This window comes from Uloborus diversus, chromosome 4, assembly GCF_026930045.1.
Source record: "Uloborus diversus isolate 005 chromosome 4, Udiv.v.3.1, whole genome shotgun sequence".
NCBI classification, from domain to species: Eukaryota; Metazoa; Arthropoda; class Arachnida; order Araneae; family Uloboridae; genus Uloborus; species Uloborus diversus.
The window spans coordinates 136,198,359-136,218,001 of NC_072734.1; the positions used below are offsets into that span (position 1 = coordinate 136,198,359).

The window sequence follows — 19,643 nt, forward strand, 5'->3', positions numbered from 1 at the left end:
TATTATTGTTTGGCATGTTCTTATTGATGTTATCTATTACAAATAATAACAAACAACCTATTACAAATGATAAAAGTGATGTTTCCACCTCAAGGTCATCCACCATCTATCTGTGGTCAAGCTTTACTATGCTCTTTAAAAAGATAAATAAATAGGGAAAAAAAACCTCAGCACTCATCTTGATGATTGCGCAGGACTATCGTGCAAATCCGGCCAGCTCATAAGGAGTGGGCTTGGTTGGGACTAGACGAAGTCTCCATGCTTTGCATCAACCACGGAAAATCCAAGTCGGACATAGAAAACAGCAAAGTCGACCGAAGACACATCATGATAGACGTAATACCTTCTTAAATAACATTGGAGATTTTTATGCTTTACTGAAGCACGTGGACGGAATCTTCTAACATTTAAGGTAGAAAACTTTTATGAACATCCCTGATTGATGAGAACGAAAACACTCAACTCATATTAAATTCTATCCACTTCCTCTTTGTGGAAAAATAAATTAAGAGCCCATGACTGAATCACCAGGTGCAAAATGTCAGCATCAAAACTAATACCAATCTACAGCAGTGGCGGGTCAAGACCAAAAAAAAAAAAGAACGAGTGAAAAAACTCTTTTTATGGTTACAGTTATTACATACGTAACTACATGACACACAGCATATTTTGCATGATCTTATCTAAAATTACATCTCAACTCTCAGAGATTTTCAACCGTGAAAACTTTCAAAACTATTTTCCACATCAGCATAAGCAGCCTGTAACTCAACACTTACATTGTGACGTCATACGGCTTCCGCCGGTAAACACCCAAGTTACAAATGATTCTCTACACACTCGGGAGTAAACATTCACGTACACCGGTTTAGGAGAGTGGGATAATTTACCAAGTTAGATACAAAAACAAGTTCCATAATTCAAAAACACTTCTTAGCTTGCTAGAAATTTCTCCAAGAACTAAAATGGAGGCATTTTTCTAACAGTTCTAATTTGGAATCAGTTCAGTAACGTTGCCAAACTTCAACATTTAAAACAGATAATGGCAGTAAATTCAAAATATGTACAACCTGTATTACATGGAGCAAGATATGAGTAACTCTGATTCGTCCTACATTGGCAAAAAGTTCCTCATAATGCTTTCAAAACAGTAAAAAATATATAAAAAAATCAGTTTTGCTGACCAGTTCAACTTAGTGAGAATTCTCAACAGCATGTGATATCAACTCTTCCCAACTGCACTTTTTACCTGCAGCAAAATTGTGAATGAGAAATTCTCCTACAGCTGATGTAACTTAGATTAATTGCACTACCCAACACCAAAAATGCATCTGGTTCAAATAACCATTTCCTAACTTAGATTAATTGCACTACCCAACACCAAAAATGCATCTGGTTCAAAAAACCATTTCCTAAATATTTTGCCACATTAAACGTGAAAATCACCATAAAAAGTTAAGATTTGCTCTAATTCTTGCAACTGGCATCAGATTAAAATCAAATTATATTCTAAAAAATATGAAGGGACGCTGTTCAATCCACATGGATCAAAGTTACCCTAAATGACTGCATTTAAAGGATATTTATTATGTCATTAACTTCAAATGATTCTTTCATTTTCCCTGAACTCCACAACATAATGCATAAATAAATTGGGAAAAAAAGTACCTGTAAATCACATTCCCCTCCTTGGTCACAAATAGGGCAATCTAAGGGGTGGTTAATTAGCAAAAATTCCATCACTCCTTCCCTAAAAAAAATTTAAACAAGTAAAGTAAGTAAATAAATGCATGCAAACAAAATAAAATAACACCTTAGAAGATAACAAAATGAAATGCAAGTTAAAAGTTATTCACAGTTAAAGTATTAGTATTTATCAATACTTATTATTTGTTGATGTGGTATGTTTCCTCATATTGATAAGTTTGAATATGTTTTGTAACCAGGCCTGGATTACCCAAAAGGTCACCCTAGGCTATGGCCTAGGGGAACAATTCGAAAAGGGCGCACATCACAGTGAAAAAGAAAATTAATAAACAGCTTGTTGAAAAAAAAAAGTGGTGCGCTAGTAAAAATGAAGAAGCAAAGTTCAACTAGAATAGATTTCAGACAACCTATTAGGCAGGAAAAAAAGCAATTAAGGGTAAAGAAGGGGTGTAATGATTGAGTCGAGTTCCATTTCTGATCAAAGCAGATAATTTTAAATGTCTTTGACTTGAACAGTATTTTCTGCAAAATAAAGCTTTGCCCAGGGGCGGACTGGATCTTTCAAGAGGGTGTCAACCTTGACTTCCAAAAGGGCGCACAGGTTCAAGGGCGCAAAAAAAAAAACAAAAAACTAATTTTTACAAAAGGGGGGGGGGGGGTGAGTTCCCGAACTAATCCCTTTCGTTAACATCATCAAAGATAACATACAATTACGTATGTAGGACTTCAGTTTGCGAAAACTTTCTGGGCGAGTTCCGAATGCCATTACTTCCCATTAAATAGCCGTAGTCTGCCAAAAAATGCATGTCTAATGCTTCAATTTCAAAAATTTCCCGGGGGAGCACCCCCCTCCAAACCCCTCTTTTGAACATCCTCAAAGTTAAACAAAGAAAAGAAGTGCATCCCTCATTTTGTCAAATGGTGGGGGGTGGGAGCCCAAAATCTGTAACTGTCACTAGATACTACTACGCCTCTGGTAATGGCTGGGGGGGAGGGGGGATGGGAGGGATACGATTTCGATAGACTTCGGATATGTGAGGTGGGGCGCAATCTTGAAGTTCGGCCTAGGGCGTAAATAGATGTTAATCCGGCCCTTTTTGTAACTGAGAATGAAAAAAAATATATTGACACACAAATTTTTGTAGTGATTATTGAAAATCATATTCAATAATGTATTCAAGGATGGATCCAGCTTTTGCATTCGGAGGAGGTCATTACCAGAAGCGGGTAAAATAAGTGTAATATTCAAGCATAAATAAGGGTGTCTAGGGCAATTTTTTGAAAAAATAATTCATTCAGTAATGGAAAATTATTGATGAATTAGGAGTAAAAACTAGGGCTGTAGAGTCATACTCAGACAGATTTTGGAGTCAGTCTGAAAAACACTCAACTTGAAGTCCAGGTTCTTTTTTTAAATTGTTGGCTCTTCTACACTTTTTTTTCTTTTTGAACTGACAACCAGTTGCTAGGTTATGTAACTCTGCATATGAACAACAACAAAAAAAAAAGTATACAGTAAAAACAGTTTTTGAATTGATGGATTTTTATTGATGAAAATCTCCAAAATCTAATATTTGAAAAGTTTTAAAAGGCAAAAATCTAATAATCTTTACTTGCTTTAAGCAAGCTTTGAAATTAATTTCTTAACTTCAATAACAATGGACTTCAAAATAAATACTATTCAGTTTGTTTTTGAGTTGAAACAAAATCACTCACAAATATAAGTTCACAAAATGTTGCTTTAGGCTGTCTTTCTTAGAGGCTTAAAGGATCATGACTCCAATGATTCCCTCTTAATCTATGCTTGAATGGATTCCATACATTGAACACAATTTATTACTTTAGTAAAGTAATAAAATTGTTGGAAAAACCATCGTCTCATTCTTTTTTCTTGTTTTAAAATCTTTACAGAAAATTATAACAAGGTTGAATTTTCACTGTAGTAAGATAAGTACTGTTATCCATTATTCACACAAATTGTTTGAAGCATAGCATTTTACTGAAGGTGAGAATTTGCTTTCAACTGAAATTCTTTGACCTATCAGAAGTGGCAATTTACATGTTTTCTGCTTTTCCTTCTAACTTCCTTTGCAGGCCTAGTTTCCATTTGCATCAAAGCAGATTGGGAATTCCAAAGCTTTAGTTACGCCTCTTTGATAGGAAATGAGACATTTAGTTCAAATGCCATGATTCTCCTTCAAAGGAAAACATTTTCAGCTGATATCTTGCTCATGCAATGGTTTTAAACCGTGTGAGAAACTTCATATCAAAACTTCTAATAAGGGAAGAAAATACAGTGGAATCTGTTTAATTGGATCAACCATTAATTGGAACAGCTGTTTATTTGGATCAAATCTCAAAGAACCAAAACAAATTTCATTACACAAGCTTAATATTGTTCACTTATTGGGACCGAAAATCCGTTTAATCAGATGAAGGAACATGAGTTTCAAGTGGGTCAATGAACTTATAATGGTTAGTGCAATAACAATTAATAAACCCAGCAATATTTACAGGGAAAAAAATGGTTAATGAAACACCATTACATGTCGACACTGTTCTGGCAGATATCAAAATTTCAGGGAAATTTCAAATTTCTTAAATTTTGTTCGCACATTCAATAATACGTAAATTCTATTTTTAAAAAATTTTGCAAAATATGTAATTTACAATTTATTGGAATTTTTAAATGCCGATTAGTTTTGTTTTGCACTAATTTTTACAATCGCACATTTTTTGTTACTTCTGGCTACTGAATTGAATGGATACTGACTGGAAGGAATAACTAACAGTCTGAACAAGTTGTTGAACAAGTGTAAGTAAGTTGTTCAAATTATTTAAAATTCTTTTAATGGAAAAATTTTGTAAACAGCAGTAGTTTTTCTTCCTTGTTAGCTCACCATACATATGGGGCTCACAATAATCGTAATGGCATTCAAATGTTTTGAGGTTATAGTATGTTCGGTGCATTCCAATGTGGTGCTATTAACCGGGATCGACTGTATATAGCATAAGATCACTGGCCATTTAAAGCAAGTTTGCAATATCTGTCATTGGAATTATAACATTTTTTTAAATGTATTTCTTTCCATTATTTTGTAACACTTACATGCTTCTATAACTCATCCCCTATCAAATATTATTCTTTCTACCATTCATATATTAAACGATCCAAGAGCTAAGAACTTTTATCATCAAAATACAGGGATACACAACATAAAAACAGAATTATTGACACAAAATGAATGTCTTTTAGCAAAACTCAACTTCCGATCTCTCTCTTCATCAGTAGAATATATTTGCACTTTTGAAATCAAAGATATATATTTTCTTTAATTTTAACCATCGGTGATATTAGCTTTATTAAATAGCGGTTTAGTAATGTTTTAACACTGATTTGTCTCCTGTCTTGCTAATTAAATCAGAATATAACATGTAACTACAGGCTGAGTTTATTACAGTAAAACTTGTAAAGTTGACGACCCTTGTAAGTTGACCACCATTTTCAGGCACAGAATTAGATCTATATCCTATAATTCAACCTCTATAAGTTGGCCACCTGTTTAAGTTGGCTACTAAAGTAGTGCACTGCAAGTGGTCAACTTACACAGGTTTCACTGCATGAAGATGGTACTCTATGATGGTATATGAAATACAAATACATGAATACAACAAAATCATAGGTTTAAAAACAACTAACTGATAAAAGGACGACAGAAACATTAACAAACCTTGCTTTCTTTGTCATGTCTGAATTTGTTTTTATTCTCCAACCATTCATCACAGGCATTGCACAAGCAGCAACAGGCTAAAAACATAGTTAAAGTTTGATTTTTATTTACAAAAAAAGAGACAAAACAAATTTCATAAAAAATTAATTGAAAATTGTGAAATGATCAATTTGAAAAAAAAAACAATCAAAAGCAATCCCATTACTAGCTTTTCAATTTCCACCCGATTAAGAGTGTAAAGGAAAAACTAAATTCTGAACTTCAGATCAAATTTCTGGAGAACACCAGTTGTTCAGTCCCAACATGTGTGTGTGTGTGTGTGTGTGTGTAATACATTTTGTCAAGAGAGTTTTTAAGGTGTCAAAAATGACTTTATTTTCTTCCTGATTTCCTTTTCCATGCAGATTTCTTTTTATTGTAAAAATCTTTGGAATAGTCAACTGATTTTTTAAAACTTTGGGAACAGATAACAAAAAAAAATATAGGAAATTTTCAAACTGAAGCAAACTTGCTTAATTTTCTTTCATTAACAACATTTAGCAACATAAAAAAAAAATTTAAAAAAAAAGAAATTGTGTCGAATAAAAAAATTAAACATGTCAGAAAATAATGTCAGTATCTAATCCCATCTCATTCATAATTTCTCTGCCTCCATATGTACTAATAAAAACTTATGAAAAACATATTTTACAATTCTGTTGTAAAAAAAAAATGGCCCGCTTTAGAAATTAAATTGCTGCCAAACAATCTTTTTTATAAGTAAATACTGACACTTAAATATCCTTGTCAATGTTTTAGATATGATTATTATTATGATCTCTAAGAGTTGTTTAAATATTAAGAACTTTTTTTGCAAGATATGGCAATAATCAAAGAACTTAAAAACAAATAATAATAATATCATACAAGCAAAGGTAAATAATAAAATCAATTTCTTTTTTTTTTCCACAGTGCTATTTATTACAAATGCTTTAAATATTATATCAATGCAAAGGCCTAGTTAAAATTAGTTATTAAAGTGAGAGTAGTAGAGAACTAAAATGTCTTTTTCCACAACTTTTTGTGCACAACTCATGAAGACACATAATGTTTTAATGTTAAAACATACAAACCTTAGGTGATTTTTCTACTTCAACTAAGCACATTCTACAATTTCCAGCAATAGAGAGTCTTTCATGATAGCAAAATCTTGGAATTTCCACTCCAACCATTGCAGCTGCCTGAAACGTGAAATGCATAAATAATATGCTTCCAGCAAAATTTCTTTTAAAAATGACATTATCAAATATATGTACTAAGAAAATAAAATTCTTGTCTGCAAAAGTTACAATTTTAAAAAAGTTTATAGAAATGTTCAGAAAGAGTAAAATGAAATGACATCATTTGTTATTGAAAGCAGGACATTTCATGTCAAATCATTTTATCATAAAGGGGACATCCAAGACTGGCAGATTTTAATAAAACTTGGTGAATCTTGGTGCCCTAGAGTAGGCAGAACAGGTGGTAGATAGGTGCATAAACCAGTTTTAATGCTTTTACATAAATTAGCTTATGAAGTCAATACATTAAAGTTATTAAAAGAAGCATATAAAACATGAATTATTTACCAGATTATCATGTATTGCATGTTTAATTCAACATTTTTCCCATACAACATTTTTTTTTAAGGTAGAAAGTCGATTATGCTTGGGTTTTGTTCAATACTAATTGGAATATTTAATTAGATTTTGAATTTTAAACATAAGAACAGCTAAAAAAATCTTAAACAAAAAAATATTTTTGCTTAAAACATTAACTAGTGGCTACAAAGCACTCAACAACATAAAGCCTATCTTGAGAAATCTTTTAACTATTATGCTAGTACAGCAAACTTCACAAGAAAAAATTGCGAAAAGTGGTGCAATAAATTTAGCAGAGATTTGGGAAATTCATTTAAAGATAATCAAAATCAAGCTTTTAAAAAATACTCAAATCCAACACAATTTTTAAACTACTAACATCATATAACATGAAATGATTAGAGTGTTTTTGTACTCTATTAACAATTATTCCCAGGGCCGGATTTGGAAGTGTGGAGGATCCGGGGCAACGAAGGAGTGGAGGCCCCTAATCAGGGTTCGAAAAGATCATCATATTTTCGAAAATATCTGAATACTTTGATATATATCCGATATTTTCGACAAGCGGTGAAAGTTAGGATATTTTGTAAAAATTTTACTGTGGGGGGGGCCCTTTGTTGTGGAGGCCCCGGGGCAGTAGCCCCGCCTGCCCTCCCCTAAATTCGGCCCTGATTATTCCCATGATATTTGTTAAAGTTATGATAAACCTAAGATGAATACAACATTAGATATTAAATTTCAATTTCAAATTTTTTAATAGTTGCATAAGTAAGATTTCTTGAAAATCCAGTTTTTTTTAAACTGAAAAGGATTAATTTGCATTCTTTTTAATGTTTAACAAATAGATGTTGATCAAATTGTGTGCTTTCAATTTTTGAAAGCAGTAACTGGGAGAAAAAAAAAAGTTTTTTTGCTAAGTCAAAAAATCTTTCTTGAGAGAGGGCAGTCTGCTCCGGTTGACACCCCAAGTTAATTTCAGAGTTTATGAAAAATATAAATACTTTCATTCTGAAAATTTTCTTGAATAATTTTTAAGTTACATTTCATCTATAAAATTTCAATGAAAAGAGGGCACTATATTGCAGGGAGAGAAGAGGTACATATATGTTTGGTTTCCGCTCAAGTAAACTTGCTCAAGGTATACATTCCTTTTACTATTTTATAACTGAGATCAAATAAAAAATATATTCTTACTTTTATTTGAAAGTAATTTCTTAGAAATGTTAGGCGACAAAACCGTTTGCTGACTATTAGTTAAAGGAAGTTATAAAACAAGCTTATTTTCTTATTAGTCAATCTTTATACATGTAATGGAACCAAATGGATAGTTAGTTTTTTTTTTAATGCAAGGAGAGTCAGTGAACATTTAAGAAAAAAAGCCAGGAGTCGGAGTTGTCATGTTTTCTAATGACTCCGACTCCTTTACCCCAAAATCCTAACCCTGACTCTTTGAAACCACAGCCCTGAACATAACCCCTGCATAAAGCAAGGGTCTACTGTACACTAATTAGACAAACATTAAAAAAAAAAAATACCTGTAAAACTGTTGTGCCTGGATCAACAAGCACAGGCTTGTCATCAATAAAGACTTCTACCTTCTTTGGTTGAGCCTGCACAGCAGTAGTTTGCTTTGCTGTAAACATTCAAATTTTATGACAACTTAAATGATATAAAACAATCAAAAAGCAAAATTTTAAAAAGTTATCTTATATGGCTGAAACACTGATGATATAAGAAAACTCATCAATCATAGAAAAATTATGTCAAAAATATTTTTTATCAGAACAGACATTGATAAGCATTGGTCTACAGCCAGATCAAAATTTAGGATTATATGGCTTTAAGCCAACGGCTTTGTAAAGATTTAGTTTAAATAATTTTCCTTTACTAAAACATGTGAGCAAGTATTAGAACAAAGTATAAGAAAAAGTGGTGGACAATGCAAAAAAAAAAAAAAAAAAAAATTGTTCTTCTACTAAAATTTTGTAAAAGAAACAAAAACATCGTTTTCACTTTCAGTATGCACTATGTTTTCCAAAACTTTAAGAAATGTACTAACTCAAATTTTTGTGTTTTTCTCCAACCAATTCAGCAAAGCGTTGTTATGGGCTCTACAAAACACTGGTGGAATTGACAAACAGAAATAACACAAAAAATGTCATAGAAGACATCAATTTTAATTATCATGTTTCAGCCAGTGAAATTCTTCCTGATTTCCTATTTTTCAAGCCGAAATCATAAATGAAAACTTGAATACATTTTTTCATAACATTGGAGTGGGTTTCTTAAAATCATTCTTTCAGCTGGAATAACACTGGTAATTATTAAACAAAAAATCTCTAAAAGGCTCTAAGCAGGAAAAATTGAGTTGAATTTCAAGTATCCAGATTCTGTTTTCAGTAACTTAGCAACTAAACTAAACTAGATTAAATTGTTTTTTTTTATACACAGCAGAATTAAATGAAAAAAAATTAGTTAATTTACACTAATCATAGGCGAAACAATTTGAACTTGCTTTGTGAAATGAATGATTAGAAACAAAAACCAGATTTTATTTTTATTGTCCTTCAATTTAAATAGGACTACTTAAAACAAAATATATTTTTAAAAAATAATGGAGCATAAATGATAAGGTTCCCTTTAACTTGGGGATATGGTTGAGAATGTCCTAGAAATTAGATAAAGGTTCGGAAAAGGGAAACATTGTAGTAAATTCTATCTAACAACAAACAAGTTCTTAAAACCACTGAATTTGTTTTACTAAAGTATGATGTGTGAATATAACTACATAAAATATCCTTAATGAACATCATAAAAGCATACTAAACTGAAACTAATAAAGACATTTTCAATTTTTACAATCAACCTTACATTTCTGTATAAGCCATGGCAATAAATTTCTATGCAGACTTTGTTTTCTGAAGACCAAAGCCATGGTACTCATGAAGAATTCTGTAAAAACAAAACCTACAAATTATTATGCGTTGATTATTAATTTTTAAAATTAGTACAATAGTAATTTTTGTGATGAACTAATAAATAAAGGGTAAATTTTTCAATGTAACTTAGAAAGGCATTTCAAATGTTTAAAGAACCTCTTTCTCAGCAAAATTTACACACTACTGATCACTGAAATTGCTACACCAGGAAGAAAGGAAGATAACAATTTATATTTGTTAGACAAATATATTAGACTATAGTTAGGGCAAACCTAACCTGGAAGCATGCCTAGACTAAGGCCCCTATAGTGGAGGAGCCGACACATCCGCCATTTTGGAGCAAACTTGATCCAATGCTTTGCAGCGATAGCATTGCTGCTGATACATCTCTTTAGCATATGTTAAATTGAGTCAAATGGGTGGTTGTTTCGGCTGCTAATTGTGCAGCTCAAAAAAAGGAATTCAACTCTTCAGATTTCCAGCAGATGCAGAAAGAAAAAATAAATGGATAATTAATTGCTGACAAAGGGACTGGTCGCCAACCGTTTTCAAAATTTCGCCAGTGTTTACCTTTGTTCTCTGGCTCTCTTGTGTATCAATTTTGGAAAAGAATGTTGTGAAGTTGAATGTAGATTTTTTGATATCTCAACTCTTATTCCTCGGAAAAGATGTTTTTATGAAATTTTTATATTGCGTTTTTTGTCCCCCAAATCTGCATACATGCAATTATAATTAGCTGCTTAATTTACAGAAATCAAGAATCCTTTTAAACATCTAACAAACTGATTCTAAAAATGTGTTTTGAAACTTGCATGAATTACAAAGGTGCCCATCCCTCTTACAACATAATATATTGTATTACTTCCCCTTTTATTTTAACAAAAAATAATAGCTCTTACATGGGGAGATTTATAAGGGGAGGGGGGCATTGCCTTCCCAGTTATTTTTGGATGCAACCAAGAAATTCATTAATAAAGTTTACTAGAGTGTGCTCCCCCCCCCACTCATTTTTCCACCTAATCATCCCAGACCCATCAATTGAAGGCTATCAACCCCCCCCCCCCCCCCCACGGCACAGGTTATGGAATGTACTCAATGAGCCAGTATATTACACCAAAACGAAAAACCACGTCAATGAGATGACATCTGCCTCTAGCTCGGTTATTCACTAATCCAGACTGATGAGTTCTAATTAGAACAAAACTGCAGTTTCTGGGTGTGATAACCAATCTGTCTGAGATATTGCATGCGATAAAAATCATAACAAAATAAGCAAAATGATATAAATTAGCAATAAGCATTATGGTTACTTAGAAGTAATATTTACAGTTGAACTTTGATATCTCGAACCTCCTTATCTAAAAACCCTTAATGTCTCGAAAACATATTATTCCCCTGCATTTTCCATAAAAAAACCCTATGTATTTTCCATAGTTATCTCGAAATTTATTTTTCAAAATCCTTGATATGTCGAAATTTTTGCACAGAAGCTAGTTTCAGTTGTCGTTTTTCTTTGGCAATTTTTGCTGTAAAACCAGTTCCAGTGACCAGTTTTCATCTCTCTTCTTGGAAACTTTGTGATTAGGGTATTGAAGCAAGATAATAAGGAAGTGTTGGTATGAAAGGGGTGCTGTGTTTTCCCCAGAGTTTAGAATCTTTGTGCATTTCTCTCGAACATGTTGTTCACTTTGAGGAAAGGGGGCTGATTTTTCGCCATTCAGTTTTCAAGTTAAAGCGGAAAATGCGTTTCTCATTTTCATCATTCTGCTTTTTTAATCTCTACAAAATGGTTGCTGAAAACTTTTTTGAATGTGGGGTAAATTTTCAGGTGAAAAACCAAGTTGAAATTGTTCATTTCAAAATCTCTTCCTGTGCACTTTCGACAATTATAAAATTTCAAATCTAGTAAAATATTGAAGACTACTTTATAGACCATAATTCAAAGTGGTCTCATAGTACATATATAATTTATACAGCATACGTGTGTGTAATTGTGAGAGTTTTTAGTGTTTTATTTATTTTCTAAACCTTGATAACTAAAAAAGTCGGTATCTCGAATTTTTTTCCTGTCCCGAGAGATTTGAGATATTATCGAGGTTGTACTGTAGTGTTAAGAATTTCACATAAAAATCTGAGTTGATTTTTAAAAAAAAAAAATATGAAACAGTTGATTTGATAAACAAAGATTTTCTCAATACAATGCAATAGATCACCCAAAAGATTTACAATCAGCTATTTGGTAATGTTTTAATTTGTCAAAATCAAATTGAAATGGTTTATAATTTATCTTTTTTTGAAGTTTAAATTCACTCATTTGCCGTTTCAACTGTTTTCAATGTCCAATGCGTATATTAGTTTAAAATGGGTACTTTTACGGCGTAAATTAAGAATTCAAAGTATTTTTTTTCCTTAGAGGAATCAGTCAAGCAAACACTGTAAGCAATTTAATCTTGGAACGTACGCTTTTGCGAGAAAGAAACGCGGCGCAAAAGTTTCCTGTTCACTGTTCAAATGATTGCTAATTAAGGTAACTTTCCCTATTGTGCGAAAAGTACGCTTGCTCCAACAGGGCTTATGCGTCGGAATCTCCAGTTATAGGGGTTTTAGCCTACACTAGTAAGATTCCCCCACACAGAAATAGTTCCTCAGGAAGTAAATCATTAACAGTATTTTTTAAAAATTAAAGATGTTTTCAAATTGAGACCCAAGTCATAAATGTTCAATTAAATTACCGCATTTTGTGTTTTTAAGGAACAGTAACAAAAAGCTTAATTTTATGTCATATTATTTTCTGACCAGCAAGATTTTATGTTTGCTTGGCGAGAATTGGGCTGTTTAAATTTTACAGCAACCCTTGTATCTTCCCTGTTGTGAAAGAAAACTGTTTGGATAATGAAAGGCAATACTTTAAGTTAATTAGTTGGTGACTGTTTTATAACTAGGCAATAAATTATAGCTTAATTTATTTCAATATATTTATTTGATAGATTATTCAACATTTGAATGGAGTTTTTAATGTTGATTTATTTAGCTGGTTGGTTACTTAAATCAAGCTCTTCACTTTATTTAATCATTCCTTTTCTTTCATGGCAAATTATTTTTCACTTTAATGGAGCTCTTAGTCTTGTTTTATTTAATTTACAAATAATGGCGGCAATGATTAAAATAAAATAATCTCCTAGATTAAAAATGCCTCACATAACATACTTGTAGCAGAAAAGTACCAAAGCAGTCTTTATGATTCTTATTTGTAGCATAAAAAAAATCAATTTTCAAATAGCATCAGACTTCTGAGGTACAACACGGCATGGGCGCCCATATGCAAAATTTTAAGGGGGGCTCAGATATATTTCCCATGGTTTAGCAGGATATATTTCCCATAGAAACCAATTTCAGTACAGATTAGTGTTATTAAAGTTTGACATTTTTAATAAATTATTCATTAATGGCTGGAGATGAAATGTTTTTACATTTTCGCAAAGAAAAAAGTACTAAAAGCAAGGAAGTTCCAATTTCTAAGGGAGGGTCTTGAGCCCCCACTTGCCTTTCAACATGGGCACCATTTTAGCATGGCGTTCCTTATAACCCTACTGATTCCTGAGAGACCAGATTCTGCAGAAAACCAAAGGATTTCGGCCGAGGTCAGCAAAAATACTATGATACAATTAACTGCAATGCCACAAAGTTACATTCAAAGCTCTATCAAAGTTAAAAACATACTGGTAAGCATTCATCCTTCATCTACAAGGTATTACAATAATTTTTCACTTTGATAAAAAATGATTTATGGATAAGAAACCTGCTGTTAAATTTCTTCAGTTAAACACATTATAAGGGGCACTTCTGCTGCCTATTTTACATGAATGCTTTGAAAATCTATACAAACACAAGTGTGACAACTAACAGCAGGCTAAGGGGCTAGCTAGGCTGGTCCTAGTCAATTTACAAACCCTAATTACAGAAAAAAGGGTGTTGGTTGGTTGGTTGAAACGACTCCTCTCGGGTTGACACATCAATGCTCAATATTGGAAAAGGAATTGTTGGAAAGGAGTTAATTGTCTACCAGTACAGTCATTTTAACCCTACTGGCACAAGGGCTGCGAAGTCGCAGGGAAAACGACCGAATCCAGCTACAACTCCAACCTTGAAAATTTTAAAACCTTCGATTTTGGCTCCTTTACCCAAAAATCAATTCGATCACGACTTTAAAAGCACTGGCAGAGTTGCCGACTTTGCGGCAAAATGACCAACTATTGGAACTTTAAAGCTTTGACTCCCAACTCCAAGCTCGATCATGTAATTTTGTTCATTTCAATTCACAGTATTTTGTTCAAATGTTGTGTCTGCAACATGACACTTTTTTGCCATAATTATTTAATTGACTGTTTGATTAGCACAAAATTTTGTTCTAAGTTATCAACATATAAACACAAAATAAAACAATGTGCTAATCAAACAGTAAATTAAAAAGTTATGGCAAAAAAGTGTCATGTTACAGACTATACATTTGGACAAAACACTGAAATAGCCCAGAGGCAATGGGAGTTCACCATACCCTACCAAAAGTTCGTACTTGGCAAAATTACCATCATTTGGTGAAATTTGGGGTTCCATTCGGAAAATTGAGAAATTCTGCATGCCGAAAAATTTGAGTTTAGGGCAGCACCCTTGTTTACTATGGTGGAATGTATTTCTAACACATAAACTTTAAAAATGGTGGCAGAAGACAATTGCAGCCTGCCTCATAGGTGATGAGCCATGTTAATGTTTTAGCGTCAAAATTATGTACTAGAGCTGTTAACAAACATAAAAAACTCGAGCCCCAATGGCACTTTAGAAAAACACAACCTGCAGTACCACAGAAAGTTGAGTGTTCGCTGAAAAAGATCGTACCTTTTAACTCATTAACTTGTTTTATATTAATTTTTTAGCAGAACTCAGCGAAACGAACCAGTTTACACCGAGCTTGGTGTATGTTGGTCCAGGGTCACATTACGAAAACAACTTCTATAACAATAAATAAAATATTGTTCAATATTTTTACTAACTTATGTTCTTTTGTGTTATGCATGGAAAAAAAAGTTTAAAAAACAATAAATATAATACATTAAAATATTAGACCAACTTCTACTTTTGCACTTTATGCTGGAACTATCTATATTTTCTCAAGAATCAGAACAACTTAGGTCTTCATCAACTTCAGTGTTGCTATTATAAGATTTTGGTTTTCCTATTCTTCTAAAAGTCTTTGTTTTTTGTGAGTTTTCTAAAAGAGGTCCAATGCACTCCATGTAATTAGTCAGAAGAAATGATGTCATATCTATTTCTTTGCAACAAAAAATAAAGAAACTACAAATAACTAGGAACTAAATACTTTTGGAGAGGAGTTCAATTTATTACTCCATTCTTCATTAAAACCATATTTAAAAAAACGCAAAGTTGCAGACTTATGAAAATTACTCAGTTCAGCAATAAAATTTGTTCAATATTATTTACGTGTGATTTTGTTGATCACAAATGAAAATAAAAAATATTAATAATCTTAAAGTTATTGAGATCGGTCTAACGTGCGCCCCGCGGTTCAAAAAGCCCCAACTCTCCCTACAATTGTAATGAATTATAAAGACAATACAAAAGCATCTTCGCTCTACATTGCGTCGAAATAAAACACAATTCAAAAATGTAATTTTAAAATTTTCCACAACATTATTCGGCTTTAAAATACCACTTAAGGTCACGTTCTACAGATAATTCATTCTTTTAAAAAGTATGTAGGCATTAGAAACAAGAAAAATCAATTGATACTTGGTATTTTCTTAAATTAGTTGCTATGCTTTCTTGAAGACAAGAATTGAAGTACTATGAGCTATGAAAGAAAACTGACACAAAAATAAGCACGGAAATTTATATAAAATTAAATTCAATAAGACAATCGTAATATCTCACCAAATATTTTGACCAATTTGTCTGTTTACCTACAAATCCAAGGTCTCCTCTTTTATAGTTACAAATACAGTGAGAAGATAATAGTTCGCTACATGGAGTCAGCATATTCACCAAATTCCAAGCCACGCTTACTCTTTTGAACACTAGGTGGCAGGGCTGCACGGGGTCACTCAAAACTTCCGGCGAAAGTCTTATTTGTATTGCTTCTTACGACGAATTGCTCTGTTTACGTATCTGTAATTTGATTGAATTTTTTAAATTAATCATGAATTTCAAAGGCGAAAAATTTTCGTAAAAAGAGCGGATGTTGTTCTGCTTTCGGGTACAGCATGAGGACAGGAGCAAATAAGATGTCAGAAATAAAGATGTTCAAATTTCTAAAGGTCCTGATGGTCGAATCAAAGCCAATGCTTTAAAGCGAAAGGATTGAATCTTAATGAATATTATGTAGTAAACACACTTTGTGCGAGGTATTTACGAGCTGGAAACACTCACCTTAATTTCATCAGCTTTGTATTTTTGCTGTAATGTATGAAGATCTATATTGATCTATATTAAATTGATTATTAGAAAAACTCAACCAGAACAATTTTTTATTTGCTTCCTGCAAAGCTGAAATTTTCCTGTGCTTTGACGGGTTTGAAACAGTTTGATTTGTGTGATTAAAGTAAAGAACCACTATTCATTACCTCATGAGAAAAAACTTCCCATAGCTCGAACTATCAATAACTCGAACCATTTAGCCCGTCTCTTGGGACTTCGAATTATTGACGGTACTTTAATATTAAGGGCTCTAATTGTAAACAAATTTAGATACTCGACAATCGGTAAACAAACACATTAAAGTTATAGTATAGTATAATAGTACAGCTATTGGTATTACATTCAAAGCAATTTTAACGCAGGAGAAAGCACTCGGAGATTAAATTTAAATTTTGTTATCTTTCATTTTTTTTATGCCTATCTTGCTACAGAAGCAAGTTGATTAAACAAAAAAAAACAAAAAAAAAAGTGATGAACAAATATGTAATAAAATATATTAAATATCAAACCTGAAAATTAGGTATAGCAACTGTAAACCAATAAGTGTGTGTGAACTGAAAAGCTACAACAGGAGAATTGATTGAATATGACACCAAAACTCCCTGTCATAGCCATTCTGTGTGAACACAGTGCAGAAAAGCTTCCATCTTTGAAAAAATAGCTTCAATTTAAGAATAGGAATTACAATTCACAACGTACTTGCAATCCAGTAGATTTGTGATTCTTGAAAGCAGACTTTGTATCAACTTTATTTCTGTTTAGGAGATATTCATAAATGCTTATCATTGAAATTGCGGCAATGATCGACAAACAAAGACTCGTTTTTTTTTTTTTTTTTTTTTCTTATTTCTGTATTTAAAGGATTAGGAAAATCAGATCCGTTGATCGACAATTTTTGAGAATAGCAAAGCCTATTATACTCATTTCATGCATTAAAATACGCAAAAGACATGACTCTACCTAGAACTGAAAGAAAACAAAATTGCCTGAACACTGTAAACATCAATCGTTAGCAATAGATTCGCCATCCATCTACTAAAGGATCGGAAAGGTCACAGCCATTGAAAGATAATTTTTAACAATAACTAATTTTGTCTTTCTCATTTAATGCATTGAAATACGCAGAAGACATTATTCTGCTTTTTAAAGAAGCACAACAAAATTGCTTTGAACACCTATCTCTAGCAATGGAGATTGGCGCTTAACCGGAAATAAGACTCGCTACTTCCGGTCTACGTCAGTGGTTTGTTTGTTTATTTAGGATATTTGGTGAATATGCGTGATCTCAGCATAAAAGGGAACGTTTGAATAGAGTTACTGGCTGAGAGCCAAGGAGGAGCCCTTGTCAGATTGGCGCCGGACACCTCCCTTCATAAAACTCTTCGGGCACAATTTCTGGCTAGACTGACATGGCCTCTGATCGGCCCTGTCAGTTGGGCCATTTTCTAAGTATGCATAAGGAAAGAAAATTATTCTTTCTTTAAGTGAATCATACTTTATTCCTTAAGTGATGTAGATAGATTTGTAAGTGTTTTCACCAGGTCCGTTGCGCAGGACCTGAGACGAAATGGGAAGATTGTGCGCCGCAGATTGAGCGTCCAGGTTTTGAGCGCTGAAAATGTTGAAATATTAACTACTGGGTTCCGAGACATCAGCTTCCTACGTGGATGAGTCACGCGCAAGGATGTCGTGCTGTTCAACATCCTGGAAGCCAGTTTTTCTTTGAAACAGCGAACCCTTTTGAATTATGCACCCCCTCCGCCCCCCCCCTCTTACCAAGAACAAATAAATCTTCAAAAAGAACGAAAAAACGTAAAAACTTTCATTGGCCCAGTGTACACCCTGATCCCTCCTCCATGGAAACTCAAAAAAAAATCTTGCTGCCAAAGATGACGTTCATGTGAAAATTAAAGCAAAAATACTATTAAAAGAAAAAGTAAAGTTGAAATAAAAATGCGAAAGAGTTGTTTTCATTGAAACGAGAAACGCAATAAATATATGTGTGTTTTTTATTGTTTGCATTTGTTGCTGAGTTATTTCTCTCGAATTCCCGAATCGGTTAATTTAAAATTTTTCTGTTTCGATTTTTCTAATTTCTGTGTTACGATTTAATTATGTCAAGTTATGCAAATCATCTACAGAATTCTTACGGATATATGGTGGTAGTTTTCTTTTCAGTTGATTGACCATTATTTCTTTTTACTTATCGAATTCTGTAAACTTACTACTATTTTATTCCACTCATGATAAAAATTAAAAATGGTTTAACTTAAAACGCGAAATCTCGCCAAGGCTACTTTGCTCGCACAATACTAAAACTATAACCCTAAACAATTTTGGCGAAACCTTTCAGCTGAGAATAAAAGGAATAAAGTAAATTCTTTCTCGGTGAAACATTTTTCATTTTGTTCTACGATAATATATTCAAGAAAATATTTTGCATACCGTCCATTTCAACTAAATGCTGCTGTAAAAGATGGTTAGTTAAATTAATTTAAGATTAAAAAAAAAACTCATATTATTACAAATTCATACAAAACAATAAAATTTTTCACCTTGTATAACGTTATTCAAGTTTGTTAATCCAGTTTTCGCTTTCACAATTTTCAATCAACTCGTATTTTAGAAGGAAATAAGGAAAACTAACATTATTTTGAGAAGATCGAGAATATACTACTAAGGGACGAATTAATTTCTGTAGCTGAAAGCAAACTAAGACTCATCGATTGCGTTAATAAATACTCAGAACAAACTGCCTGTGTTTACGTCAACAAACACACGTGGAACGCAACGTGGCAATGTTTTAGTTTCATCGGCAGTTTTGTAAATCACCGCAAGGTAGCGTATTCGAGCGCTGGAGTTCCGAATTTCAAGTAGTAGCGAGTAGCGCAACGAAAAGATGTTTATTATAATACAAAGCTTAAATACAGTCGAACCCGCTTATTAATGGAATAGCCATTTTGCCACGAAAAAATATTCTAATAAGCGGGATATTCCATTAACCGGGATCAAAATAACACATTACATTGGTTTGGTACATTGAAAATATATTACATTAAGCGGGATATTCTTTTAACCGATATTCTAATAAGCGGGCTAAAAACAAGTGCGGGAGTCTGAGTCTTCAGTAGTTCTCTTTATGCGTAAATACTCCGAGT

General features: G+C 32.7%; 1 protein-coding gene across 1 annotated transcript in view; it reads right to left on the bottom strand.

The window, feature by feature from the left end:
- The window catches only part of LOC129221596 (NADH-ubiquinone oxidoreductase 75 kDa subunit, mitochondrial-like), a 47,227-nt gene extending 31,222 nt beyond the window's left edge, over positions 1-16,005 (bottom strand). The window contains exons 1-6 of the mRNA XM_054856115.1: positions 15,943-16,005; positions 9,929-10,009; positions 8,593-8,690; positions 6,551-6,658; positions 5,439-5,515; positions 1,669-1,750 (exon numbers count right to left, since the gene is read on the bottom strand). Of these exons, the coding sequence (XP_054712090.1) occupies positions 1,669-1,750; positions 5,439-5,515; positions 6,551-6,658; positions 8,593-8,690; positions 9,929-10,001 (438 nt within the window). The 5' untranslated portion in view covers positions 10,002-10,009; positions 15,943-16,005. The remainder of the gene's footprint in view (positions 1-1,668; positions 1,751-5,438; positions 5,516-6,550; positions 6,659-8,592; positions 8,691-9,928; positions 10,010-15,942) is intronic.
- Positions 16,006-19,643: the final 3,638 nt, after the last annotated feature.